The 21,120-nt window shown below is 36.5% G+C and overlaps 1 protein-coding gene across 4 annotated transcripts in view; it reads right to left on the bottom strand.

Annotated features, from left to right (window-relative positions):
• Positions 1 to 21,120, bottom strand: part of PPP4R4 (protein phosphatase 4 regulatory subunit 4) — a 102,375-nt gene that overhangs the window by 14,820 nt on the left and 66,435 nt on the right. For all 4 annotated transcript variants that reach the window (XM_070514234.1, XM_070514231.1, XM_070514232.1 and 1 more), the window contains 10 exons: positions 20,091 to 20,260; positions 19,633 to 19,752; positions 16,998 to 17,075; positions 16,068 to 16,151; positions 15,307 to 15,489; positions 10,711 to 10,816; positions 8,708 to 8,855; positions 4,619 to 4,763; positions 2,306 to 2,347; positions 2,131 to 2,205 (listed from right to left, as the gene is read on the bottom strand). In XM_070514234.1, the coding sequence (XP_070370335.1) occupies positions 2,131 to 2,205; positions 2,306 to 2,347; positions 4,619 to 4,763; positions 8,708 to 8,855; positions 10,711 to 10,816; positions 15,307 to 15,489; positions 16,068 to 16,151; positions 16,998 to 17,075; positions 19,633 to 19,752; positions 20,091 to 20,260 (1,151 nt within the window). The remainder of the gene's footprint in view (positions 1 to 2,130; positions 2,206 to 2,305; positions 2,348 to 4,618; positions 4,764 to 8,707; positions 8,856 to 10,710; positions 10,817 to 15,306; positions 15,490 to 16,067; positions 16,152 to 16,997; positions 17,076 to 19,632; positions 19,753 to 20,090; positions 20,261 to 21,120) is intronic.

Genomic DNA, 21,120 nt, shown 5'->3' with positions numbered 1-21,120 from the left:
GCCCTTGGTAACATAGTACCTAATGGTGCTCCCTAAGATCAGTATAAAGACAAGCATGCCCCCTTGTATCACTTTTATTCACTTTTATTATACTGGAGGTCCTGGACCTTGCAGTAAGACAAAACAGAGAAAGAAAAGGCATAAACATTGAATAGAAAGAAGTAGTCTTGCTTACTTAAAGATGACATAATGGCTCACATAGAAAATCCTTTAAAATCTAAAAAACAACATGCAGAACAAATAAGCAAACTTAGCAAGTTTGCAAGATACAAGGTTAATGTACAAAAATCAACAGCATTCTTACACTCCAGCAAGAAAAAGCTAGAAAGTGAAATTAAAAATTACAATTTCACTCACAATAATGCCAAAAAACTTAACTAGAAATAAGTCTAACAAAAGACTTACTTGAGCTCAACACTACCAAAATTATTGAGGAAAAAGTAAAGACAACTACATAAATGGAGTGGTAGACAATGTCCGCGGATTAGAAGACTCATATTGTTAAGATGGCAATTTTCCAAACTGATCTATAGATCAATCTTAATTAACACAACTCCAACAGGATTTTAATAGAAATGGACAAACTGATTCTAAACTTTATATCAAAATGCAAAGAACCTAGAATGGCCAAAGCAATTAAAAAGGAGAAAAGTTGGCAAACTTACCCTACTTGATTTCAACTTTCATAAAGTTACACTGTTCAGGACAGTTAGGAACCGTCAAAAAGACAAACACAAAAACGAGTAGAACAGAACAGGGAGTCAAGAAATAGAAATATACAATATGGACAATTGATTTTTTTAAAAGGTGCTAAGGCAATTCAACAGCGAAAGGAAAGTCTGTCAACAAATAGTGCTAGAATAATTGAATACTCAGATGGAAAAAATAAGCATATATAAAAACTAACTTGAAATGGATCATAGACCTAAATGTAAAACCTAAAACTAAAATTTCTAGAAGAAAACAGGAAAAAGTCCTTCTAATTTTGGAACAGACAAAGGATTCTTGGAACAAAAAAGCATGAACTATAAGAGAAAATATTGATAAGTTGGACTTATCAACCAAAATTGAAAACTTCTGCTCTTCAAATGATACTGTATTAAGTAAATGAAAAAATAAGCCACAGGCTTCAAAAAGATATTCATAAAATATTCATCTGATAAAGGAGTTGTATTCAGAGTGTACACAGAACTCTTACATCTCAATAAGATAACCCACTTTAAAATCTGAAAACAGATTTTATCAAATAAGAGATAAGGATGGCCAATAAACAAAAAAGATGCTCAACATCATTAGGCATCAAGGATATGCAATTTGAAGCCACAGTGAGACACCATGACATACCCACCCTACTGAGCATTAGAGGGGATATGGGGTAAAGCGAAGCCCTCCACCACAGCTGATGGGAACGTAATGCCATTCCATTTCTAGGTATTTTCCCAAGAGAAACGAAAACACATATCCACCCAAAGACTTCTTCACAAACGTTCATATCATAGCAGTTTTATTTGTAATATCCCAAAACCAGAAGTAACCCAAATATCCACTAAGAGGTAGATAAACAAATTGTGGTACACTCATAACGTGGAATACTACTCAGAAATAAAAAGGAATGACCTGTTGATATATACAACGACATAGGTGAATCCCAAAATCATCAAGTTGATGGAAAGAAGCATGACAAAATGAGACTACAGAATATGATTGAATTTATATAAGTTCTGGTTGTAAACTAGATTTGTGTTTTCTGGGGACTGGAGTAGAAGATATAGATTACAAAGGGGCACAAGAGAACTTCTGAGGGAATGGAAATGTTTGGTAGTTTGATTGTGGTGATGGTTTCATGGATATGTCCATATGCCAAAATTCATCAAATTGTAAACTTGCAATATATGCAGTTAATTGTATGTCAATTATACTTCAATAAAGCAGTTTTTTTTTTAAAAAAAGGCTCTCAAATGTAGTTTTTCTTCCAGTTCACAAAAGAACAGATTTCAGAAGATCAGGATTCTTCTTTAGTCATATTGAAGGAAAAAAGTGTGAAATTGAAAGAAATCATTTAAGTTTAATAACAAATCATAGTTAATATCAGTCAGAAAAGAATATGTGTGTGTGCACGTGAAAACATACCATTTCCAAAAGAAGTAGTTCTTCTCTTTCTTTCTCTTGATCCAACAAGTCTTTTTCATAAAATTTTTTCTGAAACTAAGTTCAAAGTTTAAAATGAAACTGTGAAACATTAATGATGAGTGTCTGCCAATTTTTAAATATTCCTTTCAACATAATGTAAAGAGAGTGTACTTACGGCATCCATCGACATTTCCATTCTGTCCAACTCTAACACAGTCTATAAAGAGAGTTTTTTAAATTATTCAACAGCAACTAAATTAAATCAACCCATCACTTCTCAAGAAGACTACTTTCCAGTAAGAGGTTCAAAGAGACTTACGCACTATGTGAAAGGCTAAACTAGAAAACCTAAAGTTCTCCCCAATTCTACACTGTATTTTTAATCAACCTTTATACATTAATGCCAGGATCTATTTAAACTTTTAAAAGTTTTCAACCTTAAGAGGAGTAAGTCCAGAAGAATATTTTAAATAGTGAACACATGCAAATTTAACTAATTTCTAATAAGTCCCAGTGCTACTCTTTTCTGAATTTTCAGAAATACACTGTAATTTTTGAATTTTTAAAAAATATTTTAGCTAAATATATAAGAAGCAAGCTATCATTTGGTTTAACATCTTTATTAGCTTTTCACTGAAACTTTTGATCAATATGACATTCTAACCAATAGAAAAGACCTTGCTCTGACCGTATTCCTCAATTTTGTATTGTCTTTCAGAATACATTAGTCTGAAACTAATTATTTCAGTCAAACAATGCTCCATCCAATCATGTTTCTGTCTCTGATACAGGACAGTGCTTCTCTGCAGGAGTAACTCTGACGGCCAAAATAAAGAACATTCATTTATTCACATGCCCAAGGCTATCCACTGCAGGCATAATATTTATTTGAAGCTTTATTTTTATGCTGAAATTTATGAAGTTGCTACAATTTATGCCATGAAATATCCTTTGTAAATAAAATTACTCCCATCTTAAAAAAACGACCAAAGTAAGCTATTCCGTTTTTATCCCAAAACTTTGTAGGGCTTCCTCAGAGGTTCCCATCCCAATACCTCAGTTTAATAAACATTATACTATAGAATTTCCACGTGACAAATTAACTTCCTCATGTGACCTGTACTCAAGACAGGAGCGGTACTCCAGAATAATCCATTGTAGATTAATAATCCATTAATTTAATTATATCATTTTTTCATCATATTTATGGGGTCAGCTTATATTCTCTCTTGAGTTGATAAATGCTTTCAAGAAAGTAACCCTCTCAGGTTTATTGTTGTGAAAGTTAACCCCATTGCCTAAACTTCTGTAACTAAATGGTAAGGGCAGAAATATCTGCTAGAAACAAATGTGTGTGTGTGTGTATGTATATATATGTATAAATACATTTATAATTTAATTAATTTAAATACATTTATACATATATATACACACACACATTTTTAGATTTAGATGTATGTCCAAACTCTGGGTGTTTCTGGCTATTTCAGTTGATGAAAGTAGAATTCATATTTCAGAAAAATAAAATTATACTAATTAATACCAAGTTATCATATCATTTTATTAAAAAAGCTCCTCATGTGACATCTGGCACTGATCTCTAAAAAAAAAAATCAAAAGATTTTCTTTTTCTCACCACTGATGCTAAGTTATTTAAGACATTAATAAATTAATTTCCCTCACTACAAATAAATGCTCAAAAATGATGTGTCTTGAAGTTCACATTCAGATTCATAAAAGTAATCACTTTAATTTGACTTAATCTCATAAAAATATTAGTTACACAGATATTTAGCAGTTTTTGAAGATTACGAAATATTTTAAGGTTAGACTTCACTAACCCAAATTTTTACTGTTTTAGTTTTCCAACATTCCCAACAATCCATATAATAAGATCATGTGCTAAAAATAAAACAAAAAACCCCTAAGACACAATGTTAGGATGACACAATGTTGAGAAAGGAACGCACTCAGCGGGGAGAGATCTCTATTGCAGTCCTGGCTCTGCCACTTACTCACATGATCTCCAGCAGACACTTACTATTTCTAGGCCTAGAGCTTCTGCAAAGTCAAAGAGATGACTGAGGCCCTTCCAGCCCTCCCAGGGCCAAGCGTCGATCAGATGTGACCTTCCCAATTTTACCAACAAAGTTCTCCTGTATTATAATTGCTTATAAATAAAGTCTGGTGAATGAAGTATTCGTTACTAGTTGAACAGTATTTACTGAGTACCTAAAATGTGCCACACTCTCTCTCATGGAGCCTGCGTTACTAGTAAGGAAAGTGTAACGCCGAAGTGCCCTTTCCAAGGAACTTTCACATCCAGCTGTAGCACACATCAACCAGATCAGACACTAATTCTTACTGCTCTAGCAACAGCACAAGTATTTTAACATTTTGTTATGCTATCAAGCCAAAATAAGTGAAGTCATGAATAACAGTATCTAGAGGCAAGGAATGCACATGTTGTGCCAAGAGTGATACGTACTCTCTTCACAATGGCCAGGACATCCTTGTCTTTTTCTTGACACAGGAGCTTTCTCACACACATTTCTAACTGCTGAAGCAGATGCTTGTCTGCAGGGATCTTCAGAGTAGACTTCACTTTGGGCAACAAGCAGCAAAGTTTCATTCTAAAATAAACAGTATTTTCTTTTGAGTGAATTCACTAAGAACAGTAACATGAAATTGAAAGAAAATTCAAGCTTCAGATAGCCTGGGAGTCCATTTGCTATGCAACAAAAGTTTATGCAGCACCCACTACGAGTCAAGCATTCACTACTCTGGGCGCTGAGAGACAAGAGTGAACAAAACCAGCAAAATTCTCTGCTCTCGTGGAGCCTACATTCTAGTACGGATTAGGAAATAGAGAAGAAACAAACAAGTAAAACGTCTGCCCACAGTGCTAAGTGCTGTGGAGAAAAATAAAACTGGGAAAAAAAGACGAGGGAGTAGCAGAGGAGGGGGTTACAATTGTAAAACAGGTGGTCAAAGAGGGTTTTAACGCAGGTTTCACTGAAAAGAGGACATTTAAGCAAAGACCTAAGGAAAATGAGGGACCAGGCCACAGGACTATCTGAAGAAGAGCATTAAGGCAGGGGCTGCAGTAAGCGCAACGTCCTACAGGCGAAGCTTGCCTGGTGTGTTGCCCCAAATTAGCAAATCGGCCAAAATTGGAAAATTGGCTAGAACGGAGCAAAGGCAAGATTAGCAGACCTCGGAATAGCTATACGAGGCCAGCTTGTGTAGGGCCTTGCAGGCCACTGTTTGGAGACTGGCTTTTATTTTGAGTGCAATAAGAAGCCATGGAGGGTTTTGCACAGAGGAGTGAAACGATCTGATTGAACGTTTTCAAAGTATCATCTGGCGACTGTGTTGAGATTAGACTGCAGGTGGTCAAGGACAGAGGGGAGACAATGGGGGGCGGCTCGTGCAACAATCCAGGCGAGAGGGGACGGTGGCTTGAGCTAAAGTGGTGGCAGTCGAGGTGCTGAGAAGTGGCTGGATTCTGGATATGTTCTGAAAGCAGCAGGCTGTGCTGAGGGATTGGAGCGGACTGACAGACGGAGTTAAGGGTTAGACCCGCGCCAGTGGCAAGATGCAGCAGTTACTCACTGAGATGGAGAGCACCGCAGAGGGAGCAAGTGCAGATGAGGAAGATGAGGATTAATGTGGGACAGATTAAGTCTAAGTGCCCATTAGATATTCAGTGGAAATGCTAAGCGGGCAGTTGGCTCAATGAGTCTTCTGTCCAGGGTGGATGTCCACGCTGGAGACATGTGGTCAGGAATACTTAGCGCACAGATGACACATGAGCCATGAGACTGGCAAGATCACCAAGGCAGGAAACGTAGTTTGAAAAGATAAAAGGATACAGCCTGGGGCACCATCACAGTCTAAACTGGGTTGATAAGGAAGCAACAAGCAGACGGAAGAATGCCAGAGAGGTGACAGGAATTCCAGGAAAGTAGGGAAAACCTTTCTAGGAAGAGGCATGCACAACACGCTCTGCTTTGCTAAGCTAAAACTCAGCTGCTTTGCCTGGTCTGCTTTTAGAGAGGGATGCGAGGGGGCTACTTTTTGCCTGTCGTATTCATTCATTCATCTGCGTGTCCTCCAGATATTATTATTATTTTATTTCTATGCCAAACTTGAGACAACTAAGTCCCATTCCTAGAGTCTCCAGGATGCTTTCTCAGCTGCGCCTTCAGTGGAAGATTCTTCATATACAACAAAATGTGCTATTGAACTAAAAGGGAAAAGAAGCTCCTCCTCCAGAATTTTCAGCTCTGTACATAGCAGTAATGGTCTCAAACTCATTCAGAGCTCACCACGATACTGCTAAGCCTGGTGATGCTTTCTTTACTTAAGGGGTCCCAATCACTCCAAAGAGAAAGTTTTTTATTTCTGCCAGCTGAGGAAAAGGCTCCTTTGAATACCAATAGTCTTTTGAAGCCTTGATATTGTCTAGACTCAGTGATTTACATTTTAAACATCTACTTAAGGAAAAAAAAAACACAACAGTCTATGCACACGTCATTCTTTATAACCCAAAGCAAGTCTAGAAAACATGTTCAGTAGAAGCTCTAGAAGCCATAGTAGGGATGTATCTCTATGAGAATCCTGAGCCCATGAGATTATAAAGATTTTGAGATCAGGGATCACACCTTTCTGATAAATTAAATCCTTTATGTACATTATCTCAGGTATTTATTCCTCAAAAAAGCCTATGAATTAGGTACTAAGGAAATCGATGCACAGAGAGGTTTGGTAATTTGCCCAAAGACACAAAGCTAGAGTAGAACTAGAAATCAGCTCAGGCAGCATAGCTCCAGAAACTATCCTCCTAACCTGCATGATCCCACCACTCTTGCCTGTGGTGGCTTTCACCGTGTCTGCACATTTTGTCTTCAAAAGCTAGTTAGCATATGGTGCTGCTGGACTGATTTGTTTGGCTGGCAGCTGCCCAGGCAGGAGAGTAAAACCTAGACAAATTGCTATACAATGATGTCTTACCCAAAAAAATCACCAAAATTCCAGAGCGATATTCAATTAATCTTCACTTGGTTTTTTAATTGGCAGGTTGCTTTCTCTTAGAGTCAACGCTATGCTATTAGTCACACTGACCTGAGTAGAAATGATTTCATTTCCTCCCAAATAATTCTTGTCAACTGCTTGGTAAGTGATAATTCATCACATTGAAAGCTGCTTTACTAGAATCACAACTTCGGATTTTCAAAATGTTTAACAATGTGGTTGGATCTATTCGTTATTTAGCAAAAGCTAAATGCTAAAGAATCATCAACAGGTTCTTTAAATTTACTTTAATCTCAAGTCAAGGAAACCTCACCTCTCACATAGCACAGATAAGATGCACAAAATACTGAAGCCAATGCAATTATGCTTTCTGTATTTTCTCTCTAAAAGCACAAAACAAAAACCACTCTCTACATTTGTTTCCCTTAAATAATGCTTGCAAAATTCTCAGGCTGAACTTTTCACATCTTTTGACAATTTTTCTTGGTGTATTTTCTCTCAACAGCAACACTATCAGTCTATGCTTACTGCCTGGCCAATTCTTCCTGTTAAAAAGTATTCAGTGTGTCACAGATTGCCTACAATTCATGTCAGTTGTTTAGAAAAGATGCACACATGTCACCCAGCATAAAACTAGGTGTGGCTAGCACGTGCAAACCCAGCAGGGAGCTCTGGAGCCTGTTTAGGAAGTCTTGGCCCGATGACTGTGGCTGTGTCTCTCTTCTACGGATCTGAGTTCCTCAATTTCACAGCAGACACACAGAGTAGAGAACACAGAAATCTAATGGCTGAGGGGTTAAAATTCTCTTCAACTCCTTATGCAATGGGCAAATAACTCAAGAAATGGTATGTGTGCACTGAATGTCACTGAATTGTACTCTTAAAAATGGCTAAAAGGGTAAATTTTATGTTATGTATATTTACCACAATTTTTCCAAAAAAAAGTAATATGCTTATTTGGGGAGGAAACAAAGGCAAAATATATTTATTCTTTTTTTCAATTTCCAAGCAAGCCGTTTTCAAGTCTGTTTCATCTAACTTCACAGTTAATTTATCAACTCCAACTAACATTTACTGGATTTCAAAAATGTGAGACAGCTGAACACAGGTAAAAAGAGACGAAAAAGACTCCGAAGCAGCCCTACTTCTCTGAATAAATAGGCCTCTAAAAATGGACAGATCTTCTCCAAGCCAACTTTGAACTACTTTTTCTTTAGTGTTTGAAGAGAGATAAATTAATAACATCTACTCAGTCTTCTCTTGACGTCGACGTGTGTATCCAGGTGGCGAGAGAAGCCTGCCCGGCTGGCACTGACGACAGCTCTGTCAACCCGGTAAACAAACGGCCTGAGACAGTGTTAAAAGATTACGCTTCCAAGTCCTATTAATGCTCATCAATTAAGACTCTTAAGAATTCCAAAGCAAGTATAAGTTCTTCACTTAGTTTTTTTAACTAAGAAAAAGAGTTTGCATATATTCATTAGAGCAGATACATAAAAAATACAATTTTTTCAAGTATTTTCTTGGACTGGTACCATACCTCACATTTGCCACTGGATCATGTGTCAGTTCGATAACAGGCAGAAAGAAATATTTACAGAAAAATGATTTGGAAAAGATCTCTATAATACATTCACAGGTATCCAAAAATCGAAGTCTATTCCAGTAACTTTTTCCTTGGCCCAGTTCTAGAAACAACAAAAAAATTATAAGTTTAATTTTTCCTACATGAAATTACATGAGACAAAATCAGACGCACAAAATCCAGGACAAGTTTCTTTATACCCACAATTTGTTTAGCAAATACAAGAGATAAAAGAAAAAGCTTACATAACCCAAATTTGTAGACACCCAAATTACTGAAATTACTCAAAAAACAGAAAAAGTTGTATTAAACAATGCATTCAATTCCATAAGCACTTATTAAATACTGAACGACTATTTTTGATCATCCACTATGTGCTAAGTACTTTCCACATATTATCTTATTTAATCCTGAAAAGCACTCCAATGGGACACACACATACTTATGCCTCAGAAGAGATAAAGATACTGAGATTCAGAGAAGTTAAAGTCACAGGGCTGGTAGGTGCAGAGCTAGAATTCAAACACAGGTCTGTACGACTTCACAATCTTTTAACAATCAAATTGTTTTCTTCCTCTCAGTTCCCTAAAAAATCTTTGAAGTGGATAAAGTCATATGTGAACAGAGTATTATGGACAATAATTCAGATCAATATTTAAAGGATAATTTTCTCCTTTATTACATAAATATCTAAAAGCAAAAATTCTTAATATTTAAAAGCAAATAGAATCTTCTTTCAAAATAACCTATTCTAAACATTAGGTCCTACCACCAAAAAATGAAAACTGAATTAAAATAGACTGAAAAAAGAAAGATTAAAGTATACTGAACATAATTTTTCTTAAATGGAATTTTATGTACTCTAATTTTTAAAAAGTGGCAATCCACACTTAAAATGGTAAACTCCAATAACTAGAAAATTCCACTACCTACCTATGCCAGATAATAGTTTAGCAAAAGCATTAAGACAGTATGGTCAAAGCAAGCAGACAATAATTAACAAATTCGCTAAGTATATATAGGTGTGTGCCACTATTTCTAGAATTAACACTTTAATTAAAGGTTTTTGCCTTTTTTAAAAACATGTTCTCATATTTATTTCATTTATTTTATTTATTTGTTGTTGTTGTCAAGGAAGATTGGCCCTGAGCTAACATCTGTTGCCAATCCTCCTCTTTTTGCCTGAGGAAGACTGGCCCTGAGCTAACATCTATTGCCAATCTTCCTCTTTTTGCTTCAGGAAGATTTGTCCTGAGCTAACATCTGTGCCACTCTTCCTCTATTTTGTATGTGGGACGCCACAACAGCATGGCAGCCGATGAGTAACGTAGGTCTGCACCCAGGATCCGAACCCATGGACCCAGGCTGCCGAAGCAGAGTGCACTGAACTGAACCGCTATGCCCCAGGGCCGGCCTCAGGTTTTTGCCTTGATTTTAGCTCTTAGTAAATTAAAATAAACTTGCATTTGTTAACTGGCTCAATTTTTTTAAGACATCATAAACCACCTGGGCTCACCAGATTCACATTCAAGTGTACTAACAACTCTATTCAAGAAAAAAAAAACCCTCATCCTGTTAATCTTTAAAACAGGAACATAAAGTAAATGATTAGATTCATGGATCTTCTACTTATACTCTAGTTCCAAATTCCGTTTCATCAGGGTAGAAACTAGGCTTTCAACATAAGTATACATATTTAATTTCTCAAGTACACAAATTCACAAAACAAAGTCCAGAGTTGTTATTACTTTCATTCATCACAGATCTAATCCTGTCATAAAGGTTCCTAAAACAAACCAAAAAATCAACCTATAAAACACAAATACAAACATCCTCTAGATATTTATTAACAACAGCCTAATTGTTTGTGGCAAAATGATACATAATGTAAGTCAGATCTAAATAAGGCCAGTTTGTGCCCTTTTCTTCTTTCGAAATAAGAGACAACGATTACTTACGTTCAATTAATTTTTGAATGACCTCATGTCTCTGTTCTTGTTTACGATTATAACGTAGAAAAATGCATAGAGTTCGGGAAGCTGCCTTTTGGACAGGTAAGACATTCTTAAAAAAATAAGTAAGAAAGACAGTTAAACTAGTCTAATAGTATATATTCTAAATAATTTGGCCCCACAAATCAATTTTAAGTCATTGGCCAAAAGCAAGAGCAGTTTTGTCTCCCTCTCGTATCACTGTGCTTATATCCCTCTAGAAGCGTCTTCATAATTTAAGGTTAATATCACTCAGGCAAATCAATTAACACATCACATCACAAAGTTAATTTGGCACAGTCATTTCTGAATCATCCAGATTTGATTTGTTACTTGACTCTCATTTCCTTGCCACCTCATCTTAGTGACATTCTCCCCAAATACTCATTCCCTTAGCTGTTTCCTGGATATCGTCACTCATTTAATCAACACACATTTGCTAGAACATATCCTGTGTCAAGGACATCACCAAAAAGGTGCCACTTTTAAGATACACATTTAGACATTCCACGATCAGGAATGGTCTTCAGTCCTTCTGGCTTACTTTTGCCTCTTCAACCTCAATGTCACTAACTGAGATCTCTGGTCCATGACAAAGAGAGAGCTTGGAATCCAAGGGACATCACGTCAATCACTCTTACCAATGTTTTAAACTCCTCTGTCCTTTGAATTTCTGGGCAGAACCTTAATTCTAAACTAATTCAACCATCCATCTGCACCTGGTTTGAGCTCAAACTATTTATCAGAGAAAAACCCCTTAACAAGTGTATTGTGTCCAGTGTAAATTTACGTTCACCATCCTGACTTACATATAAATATCCTAATATTCAATCCTTGAAGATTCGGACTATTATAGTGGGGATCCTCGAAATTTAAGTAGAATACAACTTTACATTGCTGAGAGAGTGTTGCCTGCTATCTCATCCCATATTTTATATAAGCTATTTTTATTCTATTGGGTACTATTCTGTGTTTTTAATCTGTTAAATGTAAAAAGAGAATATTCACTATAAATTAGAAGGGAAAATTTAATCAATGTACATAAACAGAAACACCACCAGAATTAAGAAAAATGAATATTAGATAAATGAACTAAATAAAAGCATGTTACACTTTTCTTTCATTTTGTGTATACTAACAGAATTTCAAATGCATATATACTAGTCATATGAAAATATCTATATTTTGTACCTCATAGTATATTATATTATACAAGGTAAGTTATCTTTTGGACCAGAAATCAAAGATAAATTGTAATTGTACCAAAAGCATAAAAAGGCAGCTTGAAGTTGTGACAATTTAGCACACAAATAAAGACTGCAATTATTTGATTTGAATGATTAAAACATTACTTAACATTAAAAAAAGTGAGTCGTAAAAGAGAGAAAACCAAAACAAAATTCATTTACCACCACTGGAAGTGGCTACTGCACCAACTCCTAGCTCCGAAAACTGACAGAGGCAAAGAATTAAGAATTTATCCTGTCTTTACACTAGGAAGTGTATTTCAGGGTAATCAAATGGCCCAAGTAGATGAATAAAAGCATTTCTTCACAGAAGAATGTCATCAAAAATGTAGAAGAAATGATAGAATTTTTTTAAATCACGCTTTGGCAAGTTCTAATGAAATAACTGGTTCAGGCAAGGATCATCAATGGATGCAAAAATGCACGGGTAAAAGGTTGATGGGAAACTGGTATTCAGTGTTGAAGTGTCAGCTTCAAATTACAACGCAGATCACAAGGGAGAAAACACAATTTTGCAGTGGACTAGTGGAGCCATCACCACCTGCACAACCGCTCTTAGCTCACTTACAGAGAGACAACCATCCAGATACGACGCAACATGAAATACACAGCAGCATTTATGAAGTATTCTTGCCAAATGTTTAACCTACAACTCAGCAAGCCCCTCGATCTAACTTCCAGTTTACAAGAACTCTGGAGAACTGATGAACCAGTTAACACCATGAAACAGCAACCTGACAAATGCAGAGTTGAGATATTCCACAGGACAGCTGACCAGGTCTTTTCCAAAGTTCAACAGCATGAAAAGTGAGGAAAAGGGGAAGAGGGACCTACTGTGGATTAAAAGAGAATTAACAGATGTAACAATCAAAGGCAATGCATAGATCTTAATTGGATCCTATGCGGAATAAAACTATTGTAAAATACATTTGGGGGATAACTAGTAAAATTTTAATATGGACTGGATGTGAAATGGAATTAAACAATAGTTATTCCTTTTGTTAAAAGTAAAACTAGTGTGATTATATAGAAGAATGTCCTCTTTTAGAGATGAATATTGAAATTTTTAGAGATGAAATATATTGACATCTACAATTTAAAATTCTTCAGCCCAATGAAATAGAAAAAACAAATATGGGAAAACGTTAACAATCGTTATATCTAGGTGATTGGTATATAAGAGTTCATTACAGTATTTTCTCTGCCTTTCAGTATCTCTAAAATTTTTTCACAACAAAAGTAGGGGAAAACAAGTTGGCTTATGTCATTCCTCTACTCAAAACCTTGCAAAGATTTCCCCTGTATCAGAGAATACAATCTAGATCCTACATCATGGCTTTCAAGCGCCAAGTGCTGTGGACCCAGCTACCTCTCTAGCCTCACCTCTCTCTACTACTCGCCACACTGGCTTCCTTACTGCTCTTCACACAACCAAGCATAGCCCATAACACACCTTTCACTCGCTATCCCCTTTGCCTGGACCACTTGTCCTTCAGACGTCCACGTGGTCACGCGCTTACTTTGTTCAAGCCTCTGCATGAAGCACACTTGATCAGAGAGGACTTTTTCCTGACCACGATATCCACAGCAGCATCCCACTACCCTCCATCACTCTCTTCACCTCGAAGCTGCTTCACTGGACTTCTCGGCCCCGACACACTACATATGTATGTGAGTGTTTACTGCCCCTCCAGCGAACGTAAGGTCCTCTGAGAAGACGCCCTCTGTCTCCTTCATTCACTATGGTATTCCTAGCATCCAGGACAACGCTTGGCACATAGTAAGTGCTCAGGAAATTTTGTTAAATGAATGAACGAATATTATAGCCATCAGGTATGGAACTAAGTATATAAATGTTTCTTTTCTCCAGAGAATGTTGAAACAGAATATACATGTCTTCTTTAATCACAGAAAATGTTCTATAATAATCATGTATCTCCTTCTGAGTGTGGAATTACCTCCTTGTAAAAGAAAACATAAAACAAATGTCTCAGGTTTAAAAGTGTTTTGTTCACATCCTATGTTGTAAATCATTTCTCTTTCCTGATGAGACACCAAAAATAAGGAATAATGATCTATTCTCAGCTTTCTAAACACAAATATGCCTACTAAGTAGTGAGGTTGAGACAAACAATTAAGATCAAACTTCACAGCACTCATCACCACCTGTTAATGTATTTATTTTATTTTATTATTTATCACTTCCTACATCACCACCACTTTAGAACGTAAGCTCCATTAGAGTAGGATTCTGTCTGTCTTGTTCACTCCTATATCCCCAGCCCTTAGCACAGTGCCTGACACATAGTAGACACTCAAATAAGCAACTGCCAAATAAAGTAATCAATAAATTCTGCTCAGTTTTATGTGACACTCCCTAGGCAGTACATTCACGCACTGTCCTCTGATAAGGACGTTATTGTTGTCAATATTACTTTTTAAGATTGTCCCTCTATACCGTAAACTTCAACCTCTAGGCTTTGCTTTGATATATGAAATAAACTTGTAGAGATGTTAGTTCATGAGATGTATACCTATTTTTTTTTATTTAAGTTGTAAATGACACCAATAACGTCATTTTTTCTCTTTCTAATCTTTGAAGCTAAAACTGATTTTGGGCTTTTGAGATGGTTACTAGATTTCATTATCTCCCTTTTATTGAGAAGAATGAGAATTTAATAATCTTCTCTGGAAATTTCTGTGAAAAAGGGAGACAACTTACTCTATGGGAAGTTTGAGTACAACTTCCCACCCCACACTGGCCCCCTGCTTCTGACGCTAAGTTAAGGCCATCCATAGTAGGGCACCCAGGTTTTGGTACAAACTTTATCTGTGACACAGCCACTCTTTAGGTGCTATAAAAGAAAAAGGAACAAACTAATATTAAGGAGCTTAAAGGAGGCCTTGACAAAAGGGCATCGTTGAGGTAGCACTGAGGCCCAGATACGTAAAAGGTATACGTCAGGGCAGGAGGTACTCTGAGTGGGGACCACTGACCCTGCCAACCTTCCTCTGGAGAAGAACTGTCCCAAGTTTGAAGTGAGTCTGTTTACCCTCTTCCTGACAGTATATAAACACAGGGTACGCGAGGGTACCACCCGTTCACTCCTCTCTCCAGCTAGGCAGAAGATGACCAAAGCAGAGAAGCAAAGGCAAACCGGAGTTCCCTCCTCAGGGACCCGGGAAGAGAACTTCCCTCCAGGCACAACGGAACAAACTGAGCTTGCTGTACTATTTCAAGACTGTGAAGAATTTGCATATTCCAAAATCAGGTGCAAGTTCAAAAGAATAATAAGATAAAAAGCGTTGGGCTCACATTTGTCATCATGATTGTGAACATTCTTTGCAAGAAACGATAGTAAATCTGATCACTTGATATGACATGTGGCAGACAGGCATATTTCTGTAGGAGCTTCTCGTGAGTTCTCCATTTTAAGGAGGCTGCAGCTCGCTGCTCAGCAGCCGTGAGGGCTGGAATCAAGTCAGGAAGAGACAATAACTGGAAAGGAAAACACATCAAAAGAATCAACGATAATTAAATAAATCCAGTGCAGCATTCGGTCAAATCATTCAGCCTTACAACACTCTTGCTCGTTTCAGAACTTAGGAGGCATCTCAGTTGTCACAGGGAGATAATTATCTGGTGAAATCAAATACTTTAAAAAAATCCATTAGCAAAATTTATGGTTACTGGAAACAAAATTTTGAAATAGAGACTGGGACTCACAACCTTTCTAATTAAAGTAAAATTTATTATATTTCACTGTCAGCAAACTTTGACCTTCTAAATTCCCACCCTTTTTGTCCTCACCAGTTGCTATTCTTGAAATAATAATTAATGCTAATAAAAACTGAAAATATGAATATAAACTCTAAGGACAATAAGTAAGAATCATGGTAATATAAGAATTGTGGAGGAAATTCAAGCTGCTCAAACTCCAACACACATTTACCGCTATGTGGCCAGCACTACTTCAAATGTTTTCCATGCACTCTTTCATGGATGCCTCACAACAACTCTGCAGAGTAAGGTAATGATTACGACATTCAGAAACTTTTTACATACACGGGATTTACCTTATTTTCTTGCACGCTGCTTTCTCCACCAGTAGACATAAGTTCCAGGATCTCTGGAAGATGATCTATAAGAGCATCCAGTACCTTTTAATAGAGATATTGATTACTCTTATGGTGATGATTACATTTTTCTAATCTTAAATTAGTTTACTTCACAGGTCAATTTCTACACAGAAATAGTGTTATTTACCAAATAACATTTTGGGGGTTTCTATTTTCTTACTTTGCCATCTTCTTGCTGGAAGGTCTTAGAAACATGATCAACTGCCTTGATTAAACTACCTTTGAAAAGGGATCAGTATATCTGCCTCGTGATACTGTTCAAACAGTCTAGATCTGAGGCGGCTCCTTCTACAACAACACGCTCAGAAACTGCCTCCCAACTTCTGAAAAGCAGCTGAAGTCAGCTGACACCCTCAGGGACGTCTAGATGTTGATGAGGTGAGCTTTGGCAAGCCAGTTAGCATTTAGGTGAACAGCATACACTAAACACAGTATCAAAATAAGGTATTTCAAAGCCTTCACAAGTATACTCCCCAAACGATGCTAAGAGAAAAATATATATATAAAATGTGATACAACATACGATTACAATTGTGTAAAATAAAAACCTTTATATCGAAAAAACAGAAAATGAAAAATATAACAAAATAGTAACAGTGATTGGAAGTAAAAGTATTCTTCTGTCTGTCTATTTTCCGGCATTTCCAAAACTTTATCAAATAAATATACATATATTCTTTAAAACCTAATGCTTTTTAAACACCTTCCCAATTTCCAGTCTATGATACAGTGATACATTGACTTGAAGCCTCTGGGGCTCGTCAGATGAAAGAGTTTGTGCAATTGCCAAGAAGCAGGGGGGAAAAGGCACTAACATATTCAGACTTCACACAAAAGAAGTGAAACCCAAGAGTAAGAAGACATTACCTCCAGTGATTCGTCTTGTAACAACGTTATCAGTTCTTTGTGTATTAAATATACTCCAGAATTCAGAAGTTTAGACACCTAAAATGTAGCAATAAAGTCTCTCAGGTTTGAGACTACTAGACATACAAAGGTTATAACAGTAATCTTTAAAATACATCCCTGATACTTCTTCTAAAACGAGACTAAGTTACAACATAAGTATAAAATTGAATTTCTAGAAAAATTAATTGCATACATAACCAGCTTTTTAGTCTGCTTCATAACACACTGGAGTGTGTAGACATATGAGGGTGCGGAAGTGCACATATGGGGTGGGAAGTGCAGAAGAAGGGATTTATCAGTCATAACTTTCATATCACAAGCAATAATAAGCCCACGGATGCCTCTAGTTCACATTTTAAAGGCTTCGAGCAGCAAACAGCAAAAAAGGACGTCTTTCAGGACATCCCAGGCATATGAGCATTCATCGCAATTCAGAGCTTTCCAGAGAGGGCCAGCGCTGTGGAAGGTTTATACTGACACAGGGATAGAGAGGATTCCCACCCAAGCAAACATGGAAGACGTTCCCCATCAAAGACTCCAACCGACAGGAAAGGAGCTGGGAGAGTCCAGACTAATCCAGCTCCTCTGCGAACAGGGGATTCTTCCCTCCGGAAAGACACAATGGTAGATTCACCAGTTTCTAATTCACCCCCTGCTTTTTTTTTTTTAACATACTTTTTTTAATTTGAAAAAAGGGTTCCTGGATAAATAAAATGTTTTAAACATCTTTGTTCTACAGAGTTGTTTTGACTTGTTGAAAATATTTTCAAAATATTTTTCCGAAAAACAAAGTCAGAACATACTAAAGTAATTATCAAAATCTAGCAATAACACTGTTAGGAAAATTTAAATCCATCAGTGGATTTTCATAATTTAAAAGGGTAAACCTAGACTAACCATTCATTTTATGGAGTATCATTATCAGCCTACCTATATAGTATGATTGTCAGAAAATGGAAATTAGCCATCCAGTAAATGGCTTGATCAATGATTTCCAAACTCACTACTATCAATGAAATAGTTTTGTACACATATTTCAATATGTTCATTCTTATGATGCTAACATATTACGCCCACTATAAAACACAAATTAAAATGAAATATTAAATGGATGAGACAAAAGTAAACATAAATAGAAACTCTCTCATTTCATAAACATGGCATTCTCAGACTCTAATCTCATGCAACCATCTCTGGAGACCACTCATCTAGACAAATCCAAGCACACATGGTAACCAAGCCCACACACCCAGTTAACACATATTGAAGACGAATATTTCACTCGGCCAGCCAGTGCCCTCTGCGCCTTCTTCTCCTCCAAAAGCAAATTTCTATACACACATTTACAAAGATGACTTGACTATGCAACACTGGGATTATTTTAATTAATTTAAGTTAATTATCATAATTAACTTAAAGGGAATATTTCCTAGATTTTGCACAATGAACATTTATTTCATTCACACCAGAAAACAATGTTATTCAGGCGCCGGCCCCGTGGCCTAGTGGTTAAGTTCGCGTACTCCACTTCAGCGGCCCAGGGTTTCACCAGTTCGGATCCTGGGCGCGGACATGGCACCGCTCATGAGGCCATGCTGAGGTGGCGTCCCACATGCCACAGCTAGAAGAACCCACGACTAAAATATACAACTATGTACTGGGGGAATTGGGGAGAAAAAAGCAGGGAAAAAAAAAAAAGAAGATTGGCAACAGTTGTTAGCTCAGGTGCCAATCTTTAAAAAAAAACAATGTTATTCAAAAGAGGCAAACGCTATCACTCAATAGCCAAAAGAATCTTAAGTAACATGTATAACGATGTTATGGATATCCTGCACACTTTCAGCTAATCTAACAATGCTTTGATGTAGGAACACTGTGCAAGGAAGGGGATGAAATATGCTCATTGAGAAAAAGAACATTTATCATACTTCTTATAAAGAAAGGAAATACTTTATTATAAAGAAATTTTTATGTGACGGTTTTGAAGTGGACAAGTTCTAGTTTACACATTTTGCTGCAACTACAGCATACACACACTTTGCAGTCATTCAAGAAACACGCCCCCAATTTCACCAAGGGTTAAACAGTTAATTACTTTCACCACAAAACTTTAAATCCACTTTTGCTCTTACATTATGGAGAGTTGCTGTAACAGCTGACTCTAAAAGCTATGCTCATGAAACATGAGCTATTTAAATAATCTCTCTCTCAAATTTCCATTTGTTCTTAAGTTTAGGTGGAAAGTTCAACATGAAGATTATAAAGCATATAAAAACTGATTTTACTTCCAAATCTGCAACACCCACATCCACACCACAATGTCTGGCTTAAAGTATAGATATATTGGATGGATGGATTAATAAATGACAAACGAATATAATATATTTATGTATATGAATTCTGTAAACATTCTAAAAAGAGAATTATGGGAATTTTAAAATAAGATTTAGGATCAGAATATGAAAGACATATGGAACCCATATTTTATAATAAATCTGTAAACAGAAGTGTACAAAATATTTTAAAAAACCATCCAGTACACATAGGTCGAATTAACAACACATGTAAAGTGGTATCACTTCTTCAGACTTACTTCATAAAAGCAAATAGCGATAGTGTATCTGACTGGTACTTCAGGGTCATGACAAAGGCAGAAGAATGTAGAATAGAGTTCCATGTGGAAGTTTTTAGGATCAACGAAAACAATCATGGCCTGGTGGAGGTGGAAGGGAGAAGATGAATGTGAAGGAGAGAAAAACGTGGGTCAATACCTAAAATTATAATCACTTCAGATAAACTGAAATCACATCCTCTGAATCACAGTTCAGTTAGAAATCATATTTGAAAGATCCAAATGCATGCATATAATTCTGATTTATACACAGAGATAAATGTAAATTACACCAGTATTTACTTGGTACCCACTATTTATACCAAACATAATGCTCAGCAGCAAGCGTCGAATATGGCAATACTTCTTAATGCTATCTATTTGCATATTTTTAAGATATAATCAAAATGTTTAGTGGATACAAATACATAATTTATTACCGGAAAGTTATAAGCACAGTTCTTCCGTACTGAAATATATTTCTTCTCCTGCTCTAGGATTTGGGTTGGAATCTGGTTTTCATTATGTCCATTTTCTTGTTGCAAACCCAATGTACAAAGTTTCTTATAAAACTCCAAAAATCTCAAGTGTTGATCTGGAGTAAAAATTCCTAAAACAAATGTAAAACCTTTGCTCAACAGTTTAATTGAAAACCAAAATCAAAAAGAGAAGAGCAAAGTACAACACAAACATAATTGGAACCAAATATTTAAATAAATAGAGATCATAGATAAAAGTGACAAGGAGAAAAGAGTAACTATTATGAAGAAATCTAATGGGTCTATTCTTTTATGTTAATTTTAATAACATTTTAACTTTAATTTCAATAGTATAAACCATGCAATGCAGGAATTATGCCTGCATTAATTTCTGCAGCATGTATCATGCTGTAGACCACTAACAAGTCACTACAGTAACAATACTGTGGCCATTACTGCCGTTTACTTATGGTAAATATTCTAAAACTGCCTGCAGAAAAGGCATGCCTATGTGTCTGCAGAGAAGGAGCTTAAAAATTGAATCTGAAAGATGGCAAAGGAAATTCAAATTTTTTTTTGAGGAGGAGGATTAGCCCTGAGCTAACTACTGCCAGTCCTCCTCTTTTTGCTAAGGGAGCCTGGCCCTGAGCATCCGTGCCCATCTTCCTCTACTTTATATGTGGGACGCCTACCACAGCATGGCGTGCCAAGTGGTGCCATGTCTACACCCGGGATCCGAACCAGCGAACCCAGGGCAGCCAAGAAGCGGAACGTACGAACTTAACTGCTGCGCCACCGGGTCGGCCCCTCAAAATATTTTTGATCAACGGACTGTTTCCACATTCATTGACTATCTTAGGAAGCCAGGAACTCATCATGTATTGCAATACATTTTTTTAACCGGCCATTCAAAGTCTACAGTCCATATAAAAATGTTTTACTATGCTAGATGGTTATAACTTAATTGATACTTACATTATTATCGTAAGCT

The sequence above is a fragment of the Equus asinus genome, chromosome 7 (genome assembly GCF_041296235.1).
Source record: "Equus asinus isolate D_3611 breed Donkey chromosome 7, EquAss-T2T_v2, whole genome shotgun sequence".
NCBI lineage: Eukaryota > Metazoa > Chordata > Mammalia > Perissodactyla > Equidae > Equus > Equus asinus.
This window is presented reverse-complemented; position numbering and strand designations above follow the sequence as displayed.